This window comes from Cynocephalus volans, chromosome X, assembly GCF_027409185.1.
Source record: "Cynocephalus volans isolate mCynVol1 chromosome X, mCynVol1.pri, whole genome shotgun sequence".
Classification (NCBI taxonomy): Eukaryota; Metazoa; Chordata; class Mammalia; order Dermoptera; family Cynocephalidae; genus Cynocephalus; species Cynocephalus volans.
In genome coordinates, this window is record NC_084478.1 from 136,387,989 (window position 1) to 136,415,514 (window position 27,526).

The window sequence follows — 27,526 nt, forward strand, 5'->3', positions numbered from 1 at the left end:
GGCAGTAGTTGGAGTGTATCTGACGGGAAGAGGCCTCGTGGGACTGGTCAGAGCTGATTGGCTGAGGGAGTGTATTAGTCCATTTCTGTTGCTTATAACAAAAATATCTAGAACTGGGTGATTTGTAAGAAAACTAAATGTATTGCTTACAGTTTCTGAGTCTAGGAAATCCAAAGTCCAGGGAACACAGCTGGTGAAGACCTTGGTGGTGGTGACAGTAACTGCAGAGCATCACATTGTGAAAATGGTGAAGCAGAGAGAGCAGAGAGATACTTCCTCATGCACTGTCTTTTTAAAGCCCTCAGAGCCATACCCTGGCCACCATTATTAATCCATTCACTATGGCATGGTCCTACAATCTGATCACCTCTTCAAGGCCCCACTTTGCAATTACCATAATAGGATTTCCCACCCTGAATGATTACAGTGGGGATTAAGCCTCAATGAGGTTGGAGAGTGGGGGCATCCAGTCTACAGCAGGGAGCTATGTCCCACTTAGGTATTTCTGTGAGGAAGGAGAAGTGAGAATGAAACTTTCTGGAAGTAGGAGGCAGCCTACTGGGGTGGTATCTGAGATAGCTGGCATGCCTTTCTCTACTGTACCTTACTCCTTTCAACCCCATCTCTTTCCTCTTTTACCTCTGGGGTCGGAGAGTGGAAAGTCTACTTCTGCTTTATTAGATTTTTACGGAAGTTTTAGAAAACCAGGGACTCTAAATTCTCTACATAGCGGATTGTGGGCCATCCCTAACTGCTGGTATCCTGGGAAAGAAGGAAATAGGGAACCAATAGGCAAGAAACACCGCTCTTTAGCCAGAATCTCTCTCCTAAAATATCTGTCTCCATACCTTAACCCCATCCTTTCCCTTTTCCAATTTTACAGATGATAAATTCTGTGTGGACAATTTTACAAAGGCTTCGGGGAGGCCAGAGACTTCAATTTTTCAAAAGAGCCGAGTGGCAAGTCCCATTTGTAGATCATAATATGAGAGGAAAAAATTTTGCCAGGAGCTAGGAAACTAGCCATTTAGCCACAGGTGCTCAAATAAGAGCCATCTCCACTCTCCTTAACCTTCTCTTGCTAGAGATCAGTGCTGGATGGCCAATTCTGTTACAATCATTTTTTTTTATAGGGTTTAGGGAAGACAGAGGACCAAAATTCCCAAAAGTGCAGATTTTCGTGGCAAACTTCAGGAAAAGATTACCAAAAGGAAAAAAAGAAAAGAAAAAATATCTCTGATCCTGACACTCTCTCCCATTCCTCCTTTCCCTTTACTTACTGGATGTTTAGTGATTCGATCTGTTGAGCTTACGTCGTAACAGAGATTTTAGGGGATTTGTCCTCAATTTTCCAAACTCAAAGACTGTGGATTGGAAGCTCAAAAAAGGAAATCTAGCAAGAGGTTATGAGCAAGAATAATGATTTAAAATAAAAGGATAGGAGGAGGAAAGCTGAGAGTGAGGCAACTTCTGCACCATAGCCAGAACCTCTCTCTTAATACAACCATGCTTACCGTTCATCTCTTTTTCTCCAATTGCTCATGTCATCACTTATTTGTTGAAGGTTCAGCTCTTTTGAATTAGTATCTTCGCTGAGGCTTTAGGAAGAGTCAGTCCTCAATTTTCTTTTTGGTTTTTGGTGGCTGGCCAGTACAGGGACCCAAACCCATGACTTTGATGTTATAAGGCTATGCTCTAACCAACTGAGCTAACCAGCCAGCCTTAGTCCTCAGTTTTCAAAATTTCATCGACTGTGCAATATGTGACAGAAAACAGAATATATTTTAAAGCAATAGAATAGAAGATAGATTAAGAGTCAGGCAGTTTCTGCCCCTCAGCCAGCAACTGTCTCCTAACTTCCTTCTTTCTACTGTTGTTTGTCCTTTTATTTCATCTGTTTACTGGTTTAATCTGTTTGGTGGCCACTTCTGCTATGTTAGTCTTTTTACAGAGGTTTTAGAGATACTTGGCATTTATGCATATATCCAAACTTGAAGTTGGTGTGTTGTCAACTCAAAAAGAAAAATCTAGCAGGAGTTATAGACAAGGGAAATGCCTTTAAAATGAGATCATAGGTGAATAGGGACTAGGAGCCAGCCGACTTCTGCTCTTAGACAGGATCTCTACTTTCGACCACTGACCTGAACTTTTTATTTTCCTTTTTATCTTCTAGGTGTTCAGTGGACATTTCTACTGCATTATTGTCTCTATAGAGGGTTAAGCGGTACTTGAACTCATTATTTCCACCTATAGTTTGCAACGGGTCAGCTCAGGAAGTGAAAGTTATAAAAAGTTTATGAACAACTGAAGTGTTTTACAATGTTGTGACAGGAGGCAAAGCAGGATCAGGGGCAGCAAACTATGGCCCTTCATACAGAAATGGTTCCCTAATAGTCTCCTCTTTACCACATGTCCACCCCCCTTTTCTTTCTCCCTCTACTTCCAGGATATGGGTTGTTCACTGCTGCCACGTCAGTGTCCTTGATGAAATTGTTAGGAGACTCTGATCTCAGTTTTCTATACATTGCAGAATGTGTTTACTCATATCAGCTACAGAATCTAGTAATATGGGATGGAAAAGACAACATGGTAGAAGGTAAACAGGTAAACCAAGAGTCAGCCAACTCTCACCCAATAGTCAGCACCATTTTCCTACCTTCCTTCACTCTTCCAATGACCGCACATTCATTTTTCCTGTTCCCTTCCAGGTTTGCAGTGGTTATTTCTGTTAAGTTATTCTATTTATAGAGATTTCAGTGGGGCTTGGGAAAATATTCCCACCTGGATGTCTGCAGATGATCAAGAGAAGTAAAACCTAGGAAGAGTTTTGAGGAAGTACAATACCTTTAAATTATGCAATAGGAAGAAAAGCAAGACTAGAGCCAGCCAAATCCAGCCCATAGCAAAAAAATTGGTTTCCTGTTATTCCACTTCTTACCACAACCCAGGACTTTTTCTAAACGCTCTTAAATTTTGTATACTTGTTGGTAAACTCTGTTATATTAGTTCTTTGCTGAAGTTGTCCAAAGAATCTACTCTCAGCTTTCTGTGCCTGCAGACTTTCTGTATGCGAATCACCCACAGAATCTAGCAGTATGTGATGGGAAAACTGGCATGCTTTGGGTCACGTTAGAAGGGAAACCGGTGAATCCGGAATCAGTCAACTCCTCATCTTAGTGAGCGCTTATCTTCTAACTTTCTTCTTTCTATCGATAACCTTTGCACATCTATTTTCACCTCTCACCTTCCAGATGTGCTGTGGTTGTTCCTGTTGTGTTATTTTATTTATAGAGATTTCAGTCAGCTCAGCAAGATATTCCCATCTCTGAGTCGACAAGTGGTCAGCTGAAGAAATGAGAACTATCAACAGTTTGTGAACAAGTGAAATGCCTTAAAATATTGTGGTAGGAAGTAAAGGAGGATCAGGAGCCAGCCAATTCCTGCCCTTTATGGAAAAACGAACGGCTAATATCCCCATTCTTAGCATCCCATTATTCTCCTCCTTCAGTCTCCATCTTACATCCTGGATATGTATCACTCAGCTCTTCTACGTTAGTGTCTTTGCTGAAGTCGTTCAAAGAATCTAGTCTCACTCTCCTGTACCTTGCACACTCTGCTTGTGCATATTGACCGTATGATCTAGAAATATGTGACAGAAAAGCATAATATTTTAAAGTATATTAGAAGGGAACCAGGTGAACCAGGAGGCAGACAACTCCTGCCATTTATAATAAAATGGACTCCTAGTATTCTCCTCTTGCCACAACCTGCCCCTTTTTAATTTACCCTCTTACATCCTTACATTTATATATTATTATCTTGACACTTGCCAAGATCTTCACTCCTAAAATAACTGTGATCCCCACTCTCCTTCTTTATTTTATTTTATTTTGTTTTATTTTATTTTATTTTATTTTATTATTTTATTTTATTTTATTTTATTTTATTATTTTATTTTATTTTGTTTTGTTTTGTTTTGTTTTGTTTTGTTTTTGGCAGCTGGCTGATATAAGGATCCAAAACCTTGACCTTGGTATTGTAACACCACACTCTAAGCAACTGAGCTAACTGGCCAGCCCTCCTTTATTCCATTTTAACATATCTTCTCATGCCATGCTTGTTTTATTGTCACCTCTCCCCCTGTCAGTGTCTTTGCTATGCCTGTGAGAAAAAACAGACCTCTGTTTTCAGTCTTTGTAGACTGGTTTCTCACCATAGAATATGGGTAGCAATTTGTGAAGGACTACAGTGCATGCATCACCAAATTGAATTTAGGCGAAAGTGGTTCAGAAGCCAGCTGACTCCTACCCTTTATTCAGCACGTCTCTCCTAGCTTCCATCTTTCTACCACTGACCTTCCTCTCTTTATTTTCCCCTTTATCATTCAAATGTTTAATGTTCATTTTTGTTGTGCGAGTGTATTTACAGACGTTTCAGGGAGACTCAGTCTCAGTATGCTCAACTTGAGGTCCTTTTGTGGCCAGCTCTTAAAGAGAAATCTAACAAGAGTTGTACACAAGTGGAATGCCTTAAAATAGTGAGATAATATGTGAATGTGGACCAGGAGTCAGCCAACTCCTGCCCTCAGCCAGAACTTGTACCCCAACTTTTAATTTCTGTAACTGTTTATCATCTTTTATTTTCCCCTTTATCACCCAGATTGTGGAAGGTCACTTCTATTGCATTAATGCCTGTACAGAGTTTTTAGATTCAGCCTCAGTATTCCTACCTTGAGGTTTCTGTGTAGCCAAGGAAGAAGTGAATTCTGACAAGAGTTACGGACAAGTGAAATGCCTTAAAATAATCAGACAGGAAGAGAAAGTAAACCAGGAGCCAGCCAACATCCCCCCTGAATCAGAACATTTCTTTCAGCTTTTTATCAACCTACCATGACCTTCCATGTCACCACCATTTTATTTCTCTTTTCATATACTCTGTGTGTTTTATGGTCTCTTTTTCTGGGTTAGTGTCTTTACATTGAATTAGTGGAGGTGATTTCTGAGATAAATCTGAGTTGGACCTCTTCTGTTTGTTTCTCTGCCCAAGAAAAAAGAGCCACATCTTTAAGAAAAGAGTGATATAGTAGAGAGTAAACAGACTGAAATGCTGGTTCTTAGGCCTTAAGACAGAAGTGAGATTTCTGGAATCCTTTCTCCTTCCTTCTCTTTTGTTAATTCTACATTGCTATTGGTATTAGGTAAACAGGAGTGTCATGTTTATCAAAATGGGAGATACTGCTTTCTAGTGGATGATGTCGCCTTTGACCCTGAGGACCAGGATGGTGACAGAAGCACTCTCAACCCCTTTCTTTCAAGAAAGGGAGCTCTATTTTTCTAGTCCAGGCTTTTAAGATACAGGCCAAGTACAAAAGACCACCCTTCACCTACACTAGCAGGCAGATGGGAAGTTGGTCGATTTTCTTGCATGACATTTGTTAGTTAACCAATATGGTTTGACATAGTAAATGAATTAAAACCATTTGTTAAAGTTTTATCCTCAGCTTTTTACGTGTATATACATTTAAGAGATGGGAGTGCAGAGTTGGGTAACAGTTAGGCTTATGCGCCAACAGTAGCCTCTGTTAGATTTTATACACAAGTTAGCTTCTCTGCTGATTTTAGCGCAGAGGATGGCAAATGGGAGAAAACAGTGAGTCTTGTTTCTCTCATGAAGGGCGCCTTTGGGATAAAACTCATCCAAACAAGTTAATGTTAATTTTTTAAATGTTTTGTGGTTATCAGAAAGAAGGAATGATTCTCAGTGATGCCAACAATTTGGCTTCTTGTCCAGTCTCCATTGACTCATACCTCATTTATGAAAGGAAGAGAAAGGAGGCTATAAGTAATAACTGAAAAAGCTGTTTCACTAAAATATTTTCTAAAACTGCCTTGTTACCCATGTTTTAAAAAAATGTAACAGTAAAAGAAGCAGAGGTGGGGGAGATGATCGGAGAGGCACACAGGAGGACTGGAGGATGTTGGTTACATTCGTGTGTTCAGTTTGTTAATATTCATCATGATATACTCTTAAAGATATATGCACTTCTCTATATGATTATTAATTGCTTCTCGGCCTTTTGGCTAATATCAAGTGTCTATATGGTTATTATACTTCAATAAAAACTTTTTTAGAAGGAAATCAGTATATCGAATAAATACCTACACCCCCGTGTTTATTGCAGCGTTATTCACAATAGCCAAGATGTGGAATCAACCTAGATGTCCATCGACAGATGAATGGATAAAGAAAATGTCGTATATATACACAATAGAATATTATTTAGCCGTAAAAAGAATGAAATCTTGTCATTTGCAGCAACATGGATGAGCCTGGAGGACATTATGTTAAATGAAGTAAGCCAGGCACAGAAAGAGAAATACCTCATGTTCTCACTCATATGTGGGAGCTAAAAAAGTTGATCTCATGGAGACAGAGAGTAGAAAAGTGGTTACCGGAGGCTGGGAAGGGTAGGGGGGTGGGAGTGAGACAGGTTTGGTTAATGGGTACAAAAATACGGTTGGGTAAGAGGAATAAGTTCTAGTGTTCAATAATAGCATGTAGGGTGATTATAGTTATCAATAGTTTATTGTATATTTCAAAATAGCTAGAAGAGAAGATTTGGAATGTTCCCAGCACAAAGAAATGATAAATGTATGAGGTGATAGATATTCCAGTCACACTGTATAATGTATCAGATTATCACATGTACTCTGTAAATATGTACAATTACTATATGTCAATTTTTTAAAAGAAAATAAGAGCAAAAACATCAGGAATGGAAGAGTGAGCATCACCACAGACTCTAGAGACATTAAAACAATAATGAGAGAACATTATGAGCTTTTTTACATACGTAAATTCAGCATCTTACGTGATATGAAAAATTCCTGGAAAGACACAAATGACCAAAGTTCATGCAAGAAAAAATAACTTGAAGAGTCTTACATCTATAACAAAATCAAATCATAGTTTAAACAAACAAACAAAAAGAAGAAAAACCTTACAACAAAGAAAACTCTAAGCCCTGTTGGCTTTACGGGCAAATTCTACCAAATGTTTAAAAAGAAATAATACTAATTTTATACAAACTCTTCCAGAAGACAGAAGAGAAGGGAATAATTCCCAACTAATTTTATGATGCCAGCATTACCTGATATTAAAACCAGATAAAGACATTACATGAAAACTACAGACCAACATCTTTCACAAACATAGATGAAAAAATCCTCAATAAAATATTAGAAAACAAAATCCAGGAATATAAAAAAGGATGACATATCATGACCAAATGGGCTTTATCCTGAAAATGCAAGGCTGGTTCAATGTGTGAAGATCAATCAAAACTATAGTGACAGGAAACAGACCGGTGGTTACCAGGGGCTGTGGATGAGAGGAGAAGATGATTACAAAGTGGTAGAACTGTACTATATCTTGATTTTGGTGGTGGTTATTTGGCTGTATGCATTTGTACAAACTCACAGAATAACAGCAAAAAGAGTGAATTTTACTCTATGTACTTCTCTATATGATTATTATACTTCAATAAAAACTTTTTCAGAGTGCAAAAAAAAGAAAAATTTAAAGAATTGATAGGGATTTAGGTAATACAGTTGTATACATTTATCAAAATTTATCAAGTGGTGCATTTAAGATTTGTGCATTTCATTGGACATAAATTTTACACAAAGGAAGAAAGAAAAGAACTACAAATAAATATCAAACTCTAGTTAATAACATGTATATTCAGTATAACATTTAAGTAAGAAACAATGATACATCATTCCAATTTTGGAATTGTGTTCAATTCACTTAAATGAAGCAGTGAAAGTACATCTTTTATCTAGATTGCTGAAATTCAGATGACAAAAAAAGATAACCTGTATGCTTATGTCTTTAAGGGTGAAATATACTAATGTCTACAACTTACTTTGAAATTCATCCCCAAAATAAAATGGACTGATAGATAGATAGAAAAATATTAATTATAGAATCTGAGTAGTGACTATATGGGTGTTCACTGTGCAATTCTTTCAACTTCTATGTGTATTTGAAATTTTCTATATTTCAATGTTGATGGGGATCTAAAAAAGGGAAGAAGAATTTTTCCTCCTTTCTTTATGAAGAGAAATGCTGGTTTCAGCCCATTGAGGACCCTAACATATTAGCAACAATTAGCAAGAGACATGTATCCAGCACAAGTAGCAGCAATTCCTGGGCCAGGTGTCCCAGAAGATAGCAATGCCCAGTGAAGCTGGTGGTGCCCAAATGGAGACAGCTTAGGTGTGAACGCTGGAGAGACTCCTTCAGGAGGCTTAGGTGACAGAGACAACAAATGTAACCAGAGCAAGTTAAGAAGAAAATGGTGGATGGTATACAGTAGATGCCAAGACTCATTTAGGGATACATGTGAGATGTACCCTGACGTTTGTACCATCATACAAATATACAACCAAGCTGTCAGTTTTGTTCAATGGCATTTCTGCAGATCACGAACGTCTAAAGTACTTATCACTAGAATCTGAAGCAATCTGCTGTGTTTAGCATGTTAAGGTGTTTTTTATACCCCTTGTTAGGGTCAAACTTTTTCAACATCTTCCAGTTGCATAAAGCATTGTATTTGTACTCAATAAAGAAAAACTGAAAATACAGGTAAATGAAACAAATCAAAACATTTGCTTGAAGTTGGCACGTACATTTGCCCATGCAGCAGCTACACTAAATAAAGACACAGCACTAAAATGGAAGAAGGTGTATTTCTCTTTCATGCCTGTAGTTTCAGAGACATAGTACCCAAAGAATTGGTTTCATATCCAAGGCTTTCTTGATTGCTAATAAGCGATCCTAGCGAAGGAGTTTAATTTCATCCTTAGCGCTCTAACAGATGTGGTGAGGAAGAATACACAACCTGCCTCAATCACGATCCCCTTTCAATGTTTTTCCAGGGTTTTACTGATATTTTGCTGGAAAGAGTCATGCATGGGGGAGCTAACATTACAGGTTTCCAGATTGTCAACAACGAAAACCCTATGGTTCAGCAGTTTATACAGCGCTGGGTGAGGCTGGATGAAAGGGAATTCCCTGAAGCCAAGAATGCACCACTAAAGGTAATGTTCCACAGCGTGTAAAAACCTAGGGCCAGCTTTTCAAAGCTTCTCAGTGTGGCCCTTAAATACCTACGGCCATCCTGTGATCAAGGGGTCTTCCCTCAGAAGTGATTCAAAGACACTAAAAAAAGCAACTGCAGGTGATGCTATTGCATTTGAAAAGTAAGCCACTGAATAAAGGAGCTACTGAGAATGAGATCTTTTAAAACCCAGTGTTTGGGAATAAGTTAACTTAATTTTTAATGAATTTCATTTGTAATATGCTCATAACAATTTGCAATATTATAAGAACCTGAGCCAGGCAAAGGGTGAGGACAGTGGGAATAGGTAAGGAAGACTGATAGTCTGAAACAGAAAATTAGATTTTACATTATTTATGTGATTGGTTTGTGTTAATAAGTTCCATGAATCTTAGTACCCCCCAGTGAATTAGGCTCTAATACAGAGTGTGTGTTGCCTATATGTATACTCAGTGGAAATGTTTTCCTGCCTACAAAAGTATCTTAAAAAATAATTAGATTACCTAAGTTGCTCATTTTTGCAAAATCAAGATAAGAATATTAAAAGCAGAAAGCCATCCTTAAAAGTGTGCATTTTTCATTTGTGTTCCCCTATGGTTAGAAATTCTATTATTTAAAAGTCAGGAATTAAAATAGATAAATTAAGGGAGTTATTCAGGTTACACAAAGAATCCTTCAAATGTATGTTCTAAGTAACTCATTCCCTCAGTGTATTGACTCAAATATTACACTGACTTTAAATTCTTCCTTCCTGATATAGTGAAAGGATGTACCATTTCTGTGATACAAGATGAGGGACCAAAGTAGACTCAAGACCTTTTCCTAGAAAAGAAAAGGGGAGAGGGAGATCTCCTTTCTCATGATTTCACGATACCCTTCCTCATATCCTTCCTCCCTGGCAAGAACAGAAGAGGGGAGAACAGTAGGAAATACAGACCAGGGCAGAGATACATTCTGTGCCACCTATGCAAGTCCACCCTAAACGGGTCACATTAGAATATAATACAAGTGAGACCTTATTTTTAACAATTGGCATGTTCTAGAAAAGTTGTGAGTTAAGCAATTTTTTTCATTCAATTCAGCCACTCACTAGTTTAGTGGTACCTTGTGGTTGTAATGATTATACATGCCAGATTTTTCCAGGACAATCCCATTTTAAAACATTCTGTTCTGAAATGAGGCTATTAGAGGTGGGAGAGAGGGGGGTGGTTAGTGAGAAATTGGTAAAGGGCCACAAAAAATGATTGCATTGTGTAATGTTGAGTATACTAATTATCCTGGACAAAAATTAATTAATTGATTGATTGATTGATTTAATTTTTCAGTAAAAACATTCTGCTCCATGGTCAGATCAAGTGTCCTAATTTGTTTCAGTAATTATGGCCACAATCTCTATGATGAATACTTTATAATCAAATATTTTTTTATGTACTAAACTGATATTTATCTTCCTACTGCGTTTAGGTGAGCTTATACAAATTTAGATTTTCATAAAACTGCCTATCCACACTGCTATGTGATCCTTAAATTTAGCAGGCAATAGATAGAAGAGAGAATTCATTTATTCAGTATTTTAGGGTATACCTACAATGTGCCAGGCACTGTGTTAGGCACAAGAAAATGGACAAGGGGAAAAAGCATGTAAAGGGTACCACAGAGTAATTGATGCCTGCTCCGAAGTTGGAGAGCTTGTGCAAAAGAGGAGGACAGTCTCAGCTCTGGATTATTTATTGCTAATGCCTCGTATGTATAACGTAATATTCTAGAGCCTGCTGAGAAGAACTGTTCAGGCTTCAAATAACTCAAGAAAATGTAATATTTAAATAAATGGTTATAACTTTCAGATTACTTTTTCTTAGTACTAGTCATTATAGAACCTTGCACCATATCAATCAGACAGAAAGCCCACTTAAAAATTGATGTTCAATATTTCTGATTAGGAAATAAAATTGTCTATAGATTAAAATCCTGATGCATAATTTACTCTATATTTTATAAACCTTGCCTTTTAGGGCTTTGGGGGGGGGTGGAACTCTCATACATTGGTAAGTTGAAACTGAATAAAGTAGAAAATTATATAGCTCTTCTGGCATGACTTGGAAAGAACTACACTAAGATTGCTGACAATTTATGCAGTCATCTGGAAAGAAAATCACCACCATGTTGGCTTTATGTAGTGCTAAGATGGGCAGACACAAAGATTTTTCTTCATGAAAGAACATACACTTCTTGTTACAGTCATACTTAATGATTTGCTTCTGAAAGAAAAGTAACATGAGAAAAATAAGAAAAGTAAATTGATAGTTGTAGAGACAACAACGTATTCACTCCCAATTATATTTGTATATACTATACAGAGAGAGAACACCTTCTAGGGCATTTTACTACAAAAAAAAAAGTAACAGTATTTTGTACTCTACCCATATTTGTCACCCCTGCAAAATAGGGGCCAGTTTATTTTAATCATACTTTGTTTAATGAAAAAGCACCCACCATTTCAAATTGCAGATAATCAAATCCCTTATATTAAGTGACTGGCTTCGTTCCTAGTAGAGCATATCAATACATCCAAGGAATAGAAAAGAAGTGTTCTTGCCTGAAAGAGGTAGCATCATGAAGTATTGCCTATGAATTGTCAATGTTATCAGATTTAAAACTCAATAACAATTGTAATTTTCTACAATCAAAAACCAGCTTTGGTTTTGCTACCCCCCAGGAAACAAAAATTGATTTATTGCTGGCCAGAAGTCCTAGCTCGCCAGAAACATGGTCCAGACAGAAATGATTAATGTTTCCCTCCAAATTAATTTCAAGCTGTCTAACTTAGCTATTTCCATTTTCCCCTAAGTAATCACCAGATCTGAATTTTCTATTACAAACAGCAATAACCCAGCCTTGCTTTAGGATATGCTGTTTCTTCTTCAATCTATACATGCCATCCTTTAACTTCACACATATTTCTTCCTCTGTAAAGGACCCAGCCTTTTAGTAGTCACTCACTCAATATGAAATACAGTCTTGAGAGCAAGAGAAAGATTCCCTTGAGCTGTTTGATCTTAATAATCTTTACATGTACACACATGAGTTAAGAGGCATCATTCTAGAATGAATCAAAGTCAGGCTTGCCCAGAGAGATCTCTTGACTCAAATAATTAGGTAGGTGACTTTGTAGAGCAAGAGATGAAAATGAATGAAAATTATAAGGAACAAGGCAAGTTTTGAGGGTGTCATTTGTCATGATATCTTGTTTTCCATACATTCATTTCAGTATACATCTGCATTGACACACGACGCAATACTGGTCATAGCAGAAGCTTTCCGCTATCTGAGGAGGCAGCGAGTAGATGTGTCCCGGAGAGGCAGTGCTGGAGACTGCTTAGCAAACCCTGCTGTACCCTGGAGTCAAGGAATTGATATTGAGAGAGCCCTGAAAATGGTAAAAACCAAAATGGGTTATTGGGGTGGAAGGGCTTTCTAAAGACACAAAAAGTTAAGACCTCAATTTGGAGAGAAGACATACAACATGGAAAATGATCAGTGTCTATAGAATCTCAGAGTGTGCAGAGAGGATGAGCATGGATATTTATTCACTCAAATCTAGAAATCCAAAAATAGGAGGTTCTTCCTTGAGCCTGAAAAATGGTAAATTTAGGACAAATGAATATCTGGTCCTGTGCTATACTGTGTATAGTAAATGGAACTCAATACCCTCAAAACTTACTAATTGAATACGTAAATACCTTCAGAAATGTAAGCCTTATATAAATATGACATTTTTAGGGATATTGAGGTATTTTATAAGATGCTCCTAACTTTAAGATAGGCATTACAAAGGACAACAACATCCTCTGGCTCAACAGACAAATTATTAGCCTGGATGGACTGTGAAACTGAGCCAGCATGATACTATTTGTGTTGTCAAAAAGAACACTTATACTATTCTACATGGTGAAATGCAGGAACATGATACATTTCTAAGCCTACTTAAGAGGCTTTTGCCCAATGCTGCAAAGAAAAAGCCTAAAGAAAAGTACAAGGAATCAATAGATAGATAGTCAAATAGGTCACTTGTTTTTAGTATTTACTGGGTAGGAGATCATTTAAGGCTTCAAGCAGTGTCCTTTGAACAGATTCCATTATTTACACTAGGAGCAGCATCACCCATTCATTGCAGCTTTCCAAGCAAAAGCTCTATCCTGAATATTTTGCTTTATGCCACATTCGCCTGTGTGCATTAAAATGAGTCTTCAAGAGTACAAGAATCTCTTATTTCTACTTATTTGATTATCCTGATATTTGAGACATACAAATAAACAAAGAGACAGGCAATGATAAAATAATTTTGGGCACAACCCAGCAACAAAGGATTTGTAACAGCCTCATAGCGTACATCATTTTGTGTAGTTGGCTCTCTTACTGCTGCCTGAAATTTGCCAAGTTGGAAGCATTCAATCAGAAGGGGTTAGTAGCCTCTGTGTCTCTCTCCAAGAAAGAGATATGACTCATTCTCCCATCATGCAGATTTTTATGTCATTATGTCAGTTCCTTAACAAATGCCCTAAGTGTAGTTTTATGGAGGCAGCATTGCACAATTTTGAAGAGCAGTTAATTAAATTCAACCTTCATAGCATTACAAGATTTGTATTGTCAGGTGGAACATAATGATGAGAGAAATAGAAAACTCCCTGGGAATGAATCAAAAGGAGTTTTCATCAACAAAACCTCAAGGGGCAAGAGCCAGCATCTCCAATTTACTCCCAATTCATGACACAAACAACTACCTTCCCTAAATAGGAAGCTGGCTACCAGAATAAAGGACAAGAGATTAATTTGGTTAGGAAAAAATGAGATTTATCATACCATTTCACAGAAAAGTTTCTGCATGTCTAACTTACTGATAAAGCTCAATTATAAGCCAGGCCCTAATGATCAGACACTCAGCCAAGAGGATGCTTTACCTCTTTCTACAGGCCAACTTCTTCCTATTGCTCCAGAGAGGCTGGAAAGCATCAACCTTTTCTGAAAGTGCTCAGTAAAAGTTCACTATTCAGAGAGACTGCAAGGGACACTGGTCCGAAGTACTAAATGTTTTCCCACAGTAAAAGAAATGTCATTTTATTTGAGTTAATTAAAAGTGAGATTGCACGATGTAAAAGCATCCCTCATTGTGACTAGTTCATAGTTGTATCTCAATAAATCATTCTCTTCCTTCACAGAAATCTGGCAAACATAATCATTGCCTGAAGAGGCTCCTAAGGGGCTTGTTTTAATGAATAAATAGGCATACCATTCATTCAGTAAATATTTATTGAACACCTACGACTATGTATCAGGCTCCATATTAGTATGCAAACACAAGATAAAATGAAGGGAGCTTACATTTAAATTGTTAATATGTAAACAAATGCTTCAAAATATCTTAAAGTTGCTTGCAAATTGGGTAATCATTCTCACAATCTGTAAATAGTGCAAAGATCAGCCTCAGCACAGTCTTCTGAAATATCTGTCACAGATTCTAAGTCATTGAGACTTATTTACATTCAGCCAACATTTACTAAGCACCTGCTCTATCCCAGGCCCTATATTAGTTGCTGAGAACACAGAAAAAGAATGTCTCTCATCTTAAGATGCTCCCACTCTAGCAGGGGATCTAGAAATACATAGATGATGAAAATGTTATGGTTAAGTTCTACACAGGGTGCCATGGATTAAACAAGGAATCCCAAAGGGATGGTGAGAAACTGTCACTGACATTCGATACCAGACCACATTTTCAAAAATAGACTTCTCTCTGAGTGGTAGTCCAATGCTATTTCTGCTCACCAAATGTTCAAATCATGGGGTCTGGAAACTCTTAGAAATACCTTAACCGTTGTCCATTTCTTAGATCAAGTTCAGATAGTCTGGGTCTTTAGAAATATACAATTTTTTAATGAAATTTGAAGCCCTTGCTATTTTCAGTAGTGAAGGATTTTCTTAATGAGTATCCTATGCCATTGTCTCTGCCCTGCCTAACTTCTCTCCTAGAATTCAATGCTCAAAATGGAGCATAAAGCACCATTCATGTGTCACAGTATGCATCAGTCCCATCCTACTGGATAAGTAATTTCTTTCTCTACAAAAGTCCTTTTCTTTAATTAGAAGTGTGACATCATCTTTTTCCACAAGCCTAGGCTGACAATAGTGCTTAGGTTTGTTGGGTCGGTTGGACAATCATCTTGTTTTTAGTCATTTCTCTTTCCACTGGAATTCCAGTCTCCTACTGGTGATGAGTAAGCTCCTGCCTTTCAAAAAAGTTTCCTAATATTTGACATTGATTTTCCCTTCTGCAGCATAAGCCCATAACCACCTCTGACTTGTTTGACAGCATGTAATTTTCTATAAGCAATGAAAAAGTTTTCCATACTTTCATCCTAGGAAAACGAGACAGATTCTTTATCTTTGAAGTGAACTCTTTGACCCTTACTTGCCAGATGAGTAATACAAGTGGTTAAGAATAATGAATACATTTATAAAAGGTCTTTCATCAAGTGTCCCTGCACTGTAAAATAAGTAAGAAAATTTCTCCATCCAACAGAGATGGCCTCTTATTAATTCATAATAATGGGCCCAGACCTGGCAAAAAAAAAAAAGTGACATACATAAAATCTGCATTCAGCATCCCAACAGGTGTTCAGGCTTCTAATACTTCTGTCTCTCTTGTCTAGTACTCCATACTCCTGGCCCCTTCAATTTAACAGATTTCATGAGTCTTCGGATTATCCCTTAATGGTTTAGCTCTCTGCTACTTGTCTGTAAGTGGGCATAGGTTAAATAAGAGGGAAAGCTCATCCCTGTCACTGTAATAGTTGGTAATTGTATAACCCTCTCAAGAAACAGAACTAAATTCATTTTGGTTAATAGCAATAATTAACATAGCCAGTAGCATGTATTATAATACTCACTATGTGCCAGATACTGTTCTAAACATTACATACGCATAACTCATTTAATCCTCCCAACAACTCTGAGGTAATATTAGGATTTACAGTTTTACAGATTAGGACAGTGAGGTAAAAAAAAGCATTGCGGAACATGCCCAAGGTCATTCAGTTAGTAAGTGACGAAGCTAAGATATGAATTCAGGAGCTCCAGAGCCTGTTAGTGAAACCACATTATGTTCCAGTATTAGAAATACTAAGGTAAGACATAGCCATTGCCCACAAGGAGCTCACAGTTTAGAAGAATGCATTACCCTAGTTAAGGAAGGAGACTTTAGAGTTTTCTTAAGAAGAGACTAATGGAAATTTCAGGTCTTTGAAAAAGTGGTGGTAAAGCTCTCACTGTATCATGCAGGTAACCACCTTTCACACCCAGTCAAAACTTCATAACTAAAAGGCATAGCAAGAAAATACTGTAGAGGAAATGAAGATCTGTATAGACTTGATCTGGTAGATAGAGCTCCATGACTCAAGATAAAAATTCTCCAAAATTCGAAGATCTGTCAGTGGATCTCATTTCAGAGACTTAGAAGGCAATAATTAAGTGCTATTTTAAAACTACATTTTCTCTTTCTACCAGGTGCAAGTACAAGGAATGACGGGAAACATCCAATTTGACACTTACGGACGAAGAACAAATTATACCATTGATGTGTATGAAATGAAAGTCACTGGCTCTCGAAAAGTAAGTAATCAAAACAGACATCCAAAAAAAATTTTTAAAGTCTCTTGGGCTGGCTGGTTAGCTCATTTAGAGTATGGCCTTATAACACCAAGTTTGGTTTCCTATACCGGCCAACTGCCAAAAATAAAAAAACTAAAATAAAACTCAAAAAAAAGTCTCTTGGAAGGTGACAGCATTCAGATATAAGAAAATAGGTGTTAGGAACCACAATTACTTGAAGTTGATACGACAAGCAAACAGAGGGGACATTGGTGGTGGGGAGGGGGGAGGGAGGAGGGAGGGAGGTTTTGGTGATGGGGAGCAATAATCAGCCACAATGTTTATTGACAAAATAAAATTAAAAATAAAAAATAAATGCAAAAAAATTAAAAATTTAAAAAAAAATTTTTTTAATTTAAAAATTAAAAAATAAAAAATAAAATTATAAACCTTTAAAAAAAAAAGAAAATAGGTGTTAGGAAACATATACAAAGCAAATTTCCATGCATCATCTTTGCCTTTCCATTCAGTGAAGAGTGTAGATATGATGCAGGGAGTTGTTCTGTAATCAGAACGATCCATCTACACATCTTAAAAGCAGGATTACTCTCTGAGGCTGATCCTATAAAAGTGGTAGACTCACAAGTTCTTAACAGCTTCCTACAATAAAGAGAAGGACTCACAAATGTTATAGCATGTTGTTATTTCAACGGAAGCTTCCAAAGTATGTATGGTTTTAGCAAAAGAATTGGAAAATAGGTATCTTTCCACTTCACCAACTCACCCAACAAAAGAACTCTGGACAAAGTACCTTTTTCTCTATAGCTAAATTTTATAACGACCACTTTGCTTCTGTCATAATAATAATTGAGTTAGGCATAAAATGGGAATTTAGTAGCCATTTGATAAAACCTCAGAATGTAAAATATCTTGTGTCATTTCTACATGATACTCACTGGTTTCCTACATCCCAGCTTTTCTACAGTTCAAAACAAACTATTTTTCTGTTATAGGAGTTTAAATGGATACAAAATTTACAACTTAAATCCTATTGGTATACAGTAGTAAACCCAGGAATCTATCATTAACAATAATTCACTGCATGTTACCAAATGACTAGAAGAGAGGAGATCAAATGTGCACATCACAAAAAAATGATTGTTTTGCAATGATGAATATGCTAATTACCCTGAATAGATCATCATGCATTGTAAACATGTATTGAATACAACTCTGTATTCCATAAATATGTAAAATCATATGTTTCAGTAAAAAAACTTTTAAAAGTACATAAAAAGGCAGATCATCCTACAGTGGGATAAATTATTTTACAAAATATCAGTAAGGGTGAGGTGGGGATAGGAACCCCCAGGATGAAGGAACAGGAAAGAACATCTATGTGTGTGTCGGTGCTGGGGTCCTGGTGGGAGTGGTAAGACCGAGGGAGACAGGATGTCAATCATTATAAAGCTCAAGCTACTGAAAAAAGTTTTGATCCACAACAGCACTTGAATTTCATGCAGTACTTTTTGAGTGAAAAATAGGCATCCAGGTCAAATGTCTGCTCTTTCTAGGCTGGCTACTGGAATGAGTATGAAAGGTTTGTGCCTTTCTCGGATCAGCAAATCAGCAATGACAGTGCATCCTCAGAGAACCGGACCATAGTAGTGACTACCATTTTGGTAAGCGTGGACAGAGGGTAGGTGGGATTTCTGTACAGCAAGAGTTCTGTTTTCTGAAAAGCATTATTCAGCCCATAGGAAAGACCTCAAGTTCAAGCAATGAAAACTTCCAACAGGGCAGCTCAGGAACCTCTCTAAGTAACTTGCCATGATGATGAACAGAATGTCATTATAGGAAGACTAAGTTCTAGTATTTGATAGTTGCACTAGATGTCTATAATTAACAATAATTTATTGTATATTTGCAAATGACTAGAAGAGAGGAGTTCAAATGTTCAAATCACAAAGAAATGATAAGTGTTTGCAGTGATGGGTATGCTAATTAGCCTGATTCAATCATCACATAGTGTATACATGTATTGAAATATTACTCTGTACTCCATAAATATGTACAATTATTGCATGTCAATTAAAAATTAAATTTAAAAAAGAAAGAAAGAAAGATAATAGGAATTTGGGACAGTTCTGAATGTCATTCTACTCTTTACCCTGCCTCCATAGGACTGATGCTTCATCTGGACTTGAAATCTAATTCCTCATTGTGTGGAGGAGAGAGTAGATTAGGGTTCTGATATTAGGTCTACCACTAACCTGTGTTCCTGTGCAAGTCGCAGCTTCTCGGAGTCTCATGTCTTTTTTTTTTTAATTTATGGAATGGGTATAACAGTTATCTTCTACCTATGTCATAAGACCATTTGAAGGCACAATTCACCACATGAAGAGGCTTTTCTGCAAAATTCAAGGCACTATTAAAACGTGAGATAACAAAGAAATGATGAATGTTTGTGGTGATGAGTATACTAATAACCCTGATTTGATCATTGCACATTGTACACATGTACCCAAATATCACAATGTGCCCCATAAATATAAATAAAATAAAATGTGAGGATTCTCATTTACTTTTAAAATGTTTTTCTAAAAGCTGGTTTGTTTTTACTGAAGGAAGTACAAACCTAGGTGGTTAAAAACAAGTATGTCACTAGGTCTGAAACTGTGATTAACTGAATGGAGATTTGGCTGAAGTTTACCTTTCATTTAAATATACATATCAAATACTCACTCTGTCCTAGGTACTGTACTGGGCCTTGGAGGTATAAAAATGAATAAGCCACAGACCCTGACCTCACAAAGATCATAGTGCTTCCCTAGGTGGCTGTGATTCCTACCTGGTAAATCCCAAGAAATCAAAGGCATTTCATGTAACTAAGGGAAATACTTCTGCCCAATTCGACTAAATCAAAGATTTCACAGGTGAAAATTGGTCCTTCTTTCAAACACTCAGAAAGAACTTGAATTCTTCTCTGCTTCCTTAAATCATCAGTTAGGGACTCCAAGGAATATGTGGCCCAATGAATAATCAACTGAGGCTCTTCTGTTTATTAAGTAAAAAAATGTTAAGGCCCTTTTCACTCACCAAACCTCAATAGCCACAGAGGGAAAAAAAGTTATTACATTTATCATCTCTTAGAAAAATGTATAGAAGTAATCCTTCAATCTTCCTTCCTGTCCCAAAGGAATCGCCATATGTGATGTATAAGAAGAACCATGAGCAACTGGAAGGAAATGAACGATATGAAGGCTATTGTGTAGACTTAGCATATGAGATAGCCAAACATGTAAGGATCAAATACAAATTGTCCATTGTCGGTGATGGGAAATATGGCGCAAGGGATCCGGAGACTAAAATATGGAATGGAATGGTTGGGGAACTTGTCTATGGGGTGAGTTTTTTCCAACTGTTTTCATTTACCTCTGTGCCTTCCAATTAACAAAAAAGATAAAGGATTTAATTAAGTGCCATATCTATCCAATTGTATGTTTTTTATATAGTCTGCAAGAAAAATGTTTTCCTCTACAGTTGAATTATGTAAAGGTAGATTGTCAATAGCAACAGGATTATTTTACTAAAAGGAAAGTGGAATTGGGGAATTTTATCTGGCAACGTTAAGCACAGCCCGCCCTCTATTGCAAATCTGTTCCTTCTGTGTTCTCTGTCTCAGGCAGCAGAATCGCCACCCACATAGTTGCCTAAGCAACCTCGTCATCTTTCTTCATTGTTCCCCTCGTATCTAGTCAGTCACCATGTCCTATGAATTCTACTCTTAAGTCTCTCAAATTCAGACACACTCTTCATCCTCACCATAGTTAAGACTCTCACTGTTAGTCATTTAACTGTTTCCCTACCTTTGTTCTTACCCTGGCAAATCAAATCTCCACATTACTGTAATTTCTCACTTTAAAAATAAGGATAAAATTCAAATTCTTTAGCATGGCAAACAGGGCACTTCATAATCTATTACCTGCCTATCTCTCTAGCTTTATCTTGTATTCTTTCCCTTCACAATCACTGTTCCAACTTTAGCAAACTATATGCTGTTCCCTGAAGGTGCCAAGCTCTTATTTAGGGTACGTCTGGAAGTACTTTTGCTTTTTTTCAGCCAGCTAACACCAACTACTAGTCCGCCAGAACTCAGAGGTGATACCTTTTTCAGGAAGCCTTCCCTAATCCCATCTACCTACCTGCAGTCAGGGTTAGGTGCCCCTGCTTTTTGCTTCCATATAGTACTTTTTGTATTTGTATAGTACTTCTGAATCTGTGCTATGGTGTTCTATTTACAAGTTCAGCTGCCCTACTGAACTATAAACTCTGAGAAAAGAAGACATATCTGATTCATTTCAATATCCCAGAGCCTGAAACATAGTAGAAGTTCAATAAATGCTTGTTGAATTAATGAATGAATAAATGAACAAAATGGCTCTGCCAAGGGTTTGGCCATAGGCCAAGTACAAAATAATTAATACTGATAACTAGGATTTTTGAGAAAAGCACAGTGGTATCTTCAGAGCTCCTCAGTGACTACGTGTTAAATGGTTTTGACTTCTGATTCCGGATGTCAGATCTCAGGCAGCCCAATGAGGCATGCGGAAATAAGCAGGACTGGACATAAAAACTGCCCGTTAGAGACTAGAACAGTGGTTACCAAAGACTGAGGAGGGTAGAGGAGGAGGGAAAACAGGGAAAGGTTGGTTGATGGGTATAAAATTCAATTAGATAAGAGGAATACATTCTGGTGTGCTATTGCACAGTAGGGTGACTATGGTTAACAGTTAAGTTTTGTATGTTACATAGTAGCTTGAGGAGAATATTTTCACCACAAAGAAATGATAAATGCATGAAGTTATTGATACGTTAACTACCTTGACCTGATTATTATACAATGTATATGTATCAAAACATCAAATTGTACCCCATAAGTATGTATAATTGCATGTCAATTAAAATTTTTTAAAATTAATAAAGAACTGCCCATTGGGTGAACCCATCACTAGGGAACTAACCCAAGTGCAGGTGGTGGCAGCAGAGGTTTAGTTCTAACAGACAAGGATTACTTGTGATGGTCGGTCCCTGTCTAGACAACAGGTAAGGGGAAGACAGAGAAATCTAGGGGGTGGAGATACTGAGAAGTCCCAGCTGGCAAAAAGCATACATCCAGGTTACCTATTGGACTGAGTTTCAGGAGAAGGACTCTAATGCTTGAGATGGGAACCAACAAGAATAAGATATAGCTCTCCAAGAAGAGTACTGGGGTCACTGAATACGTTTTTGGAACAGGCCTTTAGGAAGAAGAACAAAAGCAGAAGCTAATTTCTAAAAATAAGGGCATAGAAAGGGAACTAAGGCTTAAAATGAGGCTAGACCCTGTGTATCAAAACTGAGGCACCATCTTCCAGCCATACAAGCAGCAAAGCAACTTGAACCTCAGCCCCCATCTATGGGGATGGAGCCAATTATCTCCTGTCTTGGGTCAAGTTAGATCCTGGGAAATTGGGCAAGGCTAAGTCATGAATGAGATTCAAGTGAACCCAGCAGTGAGAAAGAAAGAATTTTTAATGCCAGAGAGAGCTGAGCAAGGGCACCTGTTATGATTTCTGAGGACCCTGATAAGCTCTGAACTATCTTCACACATCTCTGACCTCTTATTTTACAAGTTGGTGATAAGATTTTATTCTCTTTTCTGTTCGTTGTCTTCCAAACACTCAGGCTGCAAGAGACCTTGTCCTGCTTACAGCTCTCCCCTGCTCTTAGCACATTACCTGATACATAGCAAATGCTCATTTTTTTGCTTTAATGAATCAATGCCTGGCATACAGTTATGGCTAGCCAATATTCATTAAATTGAGTTCATGGTGGGATATAATACTGTATTATTATTATTATTATTATTATTATTATTATTATTATTATTATTACCATTACTATCACTAGTAATAGTAATACTTGTTACATATTTACTGGTGGTCACATACTGTGATATGTGCTTTACAAGCATATGTAACAATCCTCACAACACACCTCTGAGGAAGGTGCCATTATTAACTCTCATTCTACATGTGAAGAAATTGAGACCTAGAGAGGTAAAGTCACATGCCAAAGACCAAATAGCTTGTCATGACTATCTTAGTCTGTTCAGGCTGCTATAACAGAATACCATAAACAGGGTAGTTTATAAATAACAGAAATTTATTTCTCACAGTTCTAGAGGCTGGGAAGACTAAGATCTAAGCAGATTTGTCGTCCGGTGAGAGCTCACTTTCTGGTTCATAGATGGCACCTTCTTGCCTTGTCCTCATGTGGTGGAAGGGGCAAGGGGTCTCTCTGGGGCTTCGTTTATAAGGACACTAACTCCATTCATGAGGGCTCCACCCCCATCACCTAATCACCTCCCAAAGGCTCCACTTCCTAATACCATCACCTTGGGGGTTAGAATTTAAACATATCAACTGGGGGAAGGGATTAGGGGAAGGGATACAAACATTCAGACCATAACACTGACACAATGATTTGAATCTAGGTTTTTTTTGTTTTGTTTTGTTTTTTGTCGTTTTTTCATGACCGGCACTCAGCCAGTGAGTGCACGGGTCAGTCCTATATAGGATCCGAACCCGCGGCGGGAGGATCGCCGCGCTCCCAGCGCAGCACCCTACCAAGTGCGCCACGGGCTCGGCCCTGAATCTAGGTTTTTGACTATGAAGTCCATGCTCTTTAACCATTACATTCTACTGCCCAACACCCAAAGTGTTGCTCAGTCCTATTCCATCCTGAAAGATAGTTGAAATTTATCAGAAAAGCCCTTGGTACCTTAGCCATTCTAGGGAGAAAATTGGCCACAGCAGCATGACAAGAAATCTACGGTGTCAGTTTCCACTGGCCCAGGGTATCTGCATGAGCTATACCATGAGCTCTGTTAGCCCATCATAACTGAATGGCCAGAGCTCTCTAGTGTCTCAAAAGAGAACATGTCACACTCTATAAATAGATCAGTGCCTTCTTGGCATTAAGCAAGACATTAGACACAGTGATATAGAGCAAGGCAGATTTCCTCACTTCATTCAAACAAAGACCAGCATTCTTACTGGGTTTTGGTTTCTTCTCTGTCATGTCCTCTGTACTGCACTCGCTTACTCTACTCACATCACTTCCTCTTTCCAATTCGTCTACTTGTGAGTGAGGGAGATTGAGAATTAGAGAGTCTCTTATTTGTTTAGTAATTTAGATGCCATCTCTCCACTTCTGAATAGGTAAAAAATCTCCTGAAGGAAACTTCCCATCTTTTTCCTTCAGTTCTTTCTGCTAAAGATAAAAGCAATAGCCAGAGAAGTCTCTTACAGAAATGTCCTCTTCCCTCCTCTGACCTAGAACAAGTTTCTGATGCTTTCTGGGCTTATTACACAAGGTAATTCCAGAGAACTAACAGCAAACCAACCCATGGAGTGGACTGCCAAGTTCCACTTTCCTCTATAACTTGTAGCTATGAAAAATAGATATTTTTATTATGCTTGGGCAATAACAGCTCTCTGTTAAGAAGGATGATCTCATAAATGTGTCTTCATCTTCATTTACAAGTTTTAATCTTTCAGCATTGGGAAGTTTTCAACTTCTCTGTCAATGATAGAAATAGAGAAAAATGAAAACACAGGTTTTCACTTCTAGCAGGCCTGGACTCTTGTGGTTTGTAAGTTGCTTAAGAAAAAGAAGGGCAGGAAACCCCTAATGATTTCCCTAAGTGCTTAAAGAGCAAAAGGATGGAGAACAGGGAACTATTTCTTGCAGTGAACATGAAAAATACACAGATAGGCACTGCTTTATCTTTAGGGTATTTTCCCTTGTGCTTTTAGTATGTAAAACAGATCAGAGCAGGGGAAAAAATGAAGAAAGGCAGAGATGAAGAAAGCTTTGCAAAGGAGATTTCTCTATCTGTCATAAAGTCTCAATAAAGAGTCTAAATGAATTAAATTTGTTAAAGAATAAAGCAATCAATCAGCCTCTTTCCAGATGATTCCTAAAGGTTGGTTTTTTGTTTTTGTTTTTGTTTTTCTCTATAAGAAATTCAAATCAAGGTTCATGTTGGGGCACCTTGTATCTCTAAGAAGGCTATTTTTGAAACAAACCTCAGTAGAACACAATGTAAGGACATTATGTAAGCCCTTCAGAACATTATGGACTTGAAACTGTCCACCTGCTTTTAGCAGTTTTGATTTTGAGCTGGATATCTGTAACACTACCACATGGTAATTGTCCTAGCTCGAATGGCTTACAGACCACAAGTTTTTATGGCTCCCAAATAGCATGTGTTTTAAGAGGGCATTTAAAAACAGCATTTTGTTGCTAGCAGGGCTCTTAAACATCCTTAACGACACCTCCTCATTCATTTTACAGATGAGTATGGGGACCAGACAGGACTGGACATTAGAACTGCCTATTGGGAAAATCAGGAAACCAAAGCCTGATGGAGGACAGGGGTGACAGGAATGATGGCAGAATTGTGACAAGGGCACAAAATCACATAGCTTGGCAATTCAGGTTTCATGACTCCTGGTCTAGTGTTCTGTATACTGGGTCACACTGGCTCATTTCACTAAGCTTGTTGGATTATAAGAATATTGGTGCTGTATCTATTAAATATGGCATCCCCACCTGGCTCCAAGGGGCTTACAATCTAGTTGTATTCTAAGCTTTTCCATCCAAGATACTCGTCCTGCTTATCTATGGCCTCCTGGATAATGTAATACACACTTCTAGTTATTACTTGAAATATTTGAAAACCCAGTATAAAAATCTGGGGGTTTCTGCCCTTGGAGAAGAGATATGATCTAACACAAAAAGAGAGTCAGGAAAAAGGCTGGAAGGAAACTGAGGCTCTAATTAATAAAAGGACATCTCCCAGCAAGCACCTGCTGTGTTCCTTATGTTCCTATAGCATTCAGAACTAAGGATAAAGAGGAGGGAGGTTGCTTTAGGAAAGACCAGACAAGCTACTACCCAGATTGGTTCTACTGGCTTAGAAGACAGAAGAGAGCTTGGGGATGGAGATGGGATCAGAGTGATGATTGATTTCAGGTCACATTCCCTGGGCGTCCCCAGACTCCTTCACACTCCCAGGACAAATGGCAATTTTACAGATACTATTCACACTGACATTTCTCTGCCTAGAAGAAATTATCTCTTAGGTTGTCACTATCCTAAGATAAATTCATTTTCCATTAAGAAAGGCAGAAAGTCGATCTGTCCTTCCAGCTAAAAGGCAGAGAAGAAAGGGTCCAATAACAGATGCCAAATACTCTCTTCTATTCGTCAGGTGATTACACTGGGCTTTGGCAGAAGGGCTGATGATTTGATAAAAGTGCCCCTCTCCTTCAAACGATGCACATGAACTCCAGGAAGGAGCATTAATGATGCATGGAAGTCTGCCATTCTAAGCAGAGTGGGTAGGGAAATATTTCCAACCAAATTTAGTCTCACAAGGCCTTTATCCAGCTTCAGGGACACTCTGTTATCTTCACTTTGTCTTTAACTCTCTCAGTTCCCCAAGGACAAGGAGCTCTAATCGATAAATCCAGACTGGGACATCTGCTCTGGATAAAGAAATGAGGAGATCCCATTGTGACATTGCTTGTTGTTGCACAGATTTAAATAGGCCTCATCCCTTTCTCCAGATCTTAACAATTTCAGACAGTAAATATCTCATAAAGTACAAGCAATACATCAGTTTAAGTCCTGTTCCCCAACACACAGCAATTATATTCCTATTGTCTACCTTGATTCTGCCCCACTCCTTTCTGTGACACATTTAAACTTTCCAAGGGAAATGTCTTCCAAAGGCCACTAGAGCCTTATGGTTCATACAGGGATAAGGGGTCAGGTCATGTCTGATTCGTCTCTCAGATAACACATAATACTTATGCATTGGACATAAATACATTGTCTACTCCCTCTCTCCCATCCTCTCCCTTGCTTTCAGAAAGAGCTTTAAAATGGTGGCTGACATGTTTCTGCTCATGCGTAGTCAACAGGTAGGTTTCAAGTTTTGTATCAGATAATCAGATGAAAATAATTCAACATATAACAAGCCTTCCAGATCAAACCATTTTTAAAATTACATTTAAGTGTCATCTCCACCTAAAATCTGTCAGATTCTTAAGTGTATCATCTTTATACATATGAGTTTGTTGGTTTTTAAGTTTTATGAAATTTACAACTTTGGCAACCCACCTATGGAAAGGATTACAAGTCCCCTCAAGCTAAATCCCTTCCAATAATGCAGCTGCTCAGGGTTTGCCACTAGTGAGTGGAAAAATCAAATGTAATTCAGTGTGTTTACTGAGCCCACACAGCCACTCTTAAGCTGCTTGATTAAAATCCTTTAAGTAGTCAACATGCAAGAAAAAGCACTAGCAAACTCTTACCCTGAGCTCTTTCCATTTGCTGGTTTTTGTCTGTCAGCTGGAGCACCCTCATACCCCCCACTTACTCACCTAGGTTTCTGAAAATGACTCGTCTACTGCAGTTACCAGCACAGTCAGCAGCTTGAGGACAAAAGGCCTCTGGAGTGGTTTTTTAGGATACCACAAGAGAGACGCTTCATTATTGAGTCAGAATTTCACATACTACCTAGCCCCATCCATAATTCTTTTAACACTCTCTCCCAGCCACAGCTGGCTTTCATAAGAGCCAAGACCAGGAAAGAAACTCCATTTGGGGAGTTGCCTTTTTCAGTTTTTCTTCAATGTTGGC

At 37.9% G+C, this 27,526-nt stretch overlaps 1 protein-coding gene across 4 annotated transcripts in view; it reads left to right on the plus strand.

The window, feature by feature from the left end:
• Positions 1 to 27,526, plus strand: part of GRIA3 (glutamate ionotropic receptor AMPA type subunit 3) — a 270,471-nt gene that overhangs the window by 171,513 nt on the left and 71,432 nt on the right. For all 4 annotated transcript variants that reach the window (XM_063083062.1, XM_063083065.1, XM_063083063.1 and 1 more), the window contains 5 exons: positions 8,943 to 9,104; positions 12,393 to 12,560; positions 16,685 to 16,789; positions 18,343 to 18,450; positions 19,968 to 20,174. In XM_063083062.1, coding sequence (XP_062939132.1) covers positions 8,943 to 9,104; positions 12,393 to 12,560; positions 16,685 to 16,789; positions 18,343 to 18,450; positions 19,968 to 20,174 — 750 coding nt within the window. The remainder of the gene's footprint in view (positions 1 to 8,942; positions 9,105 to 12,392; positions 12,561 to 16,684; positions 16,790 to 18,342; positions 18,451 to 19,967; positions 20,175 to 27,526) is intronic.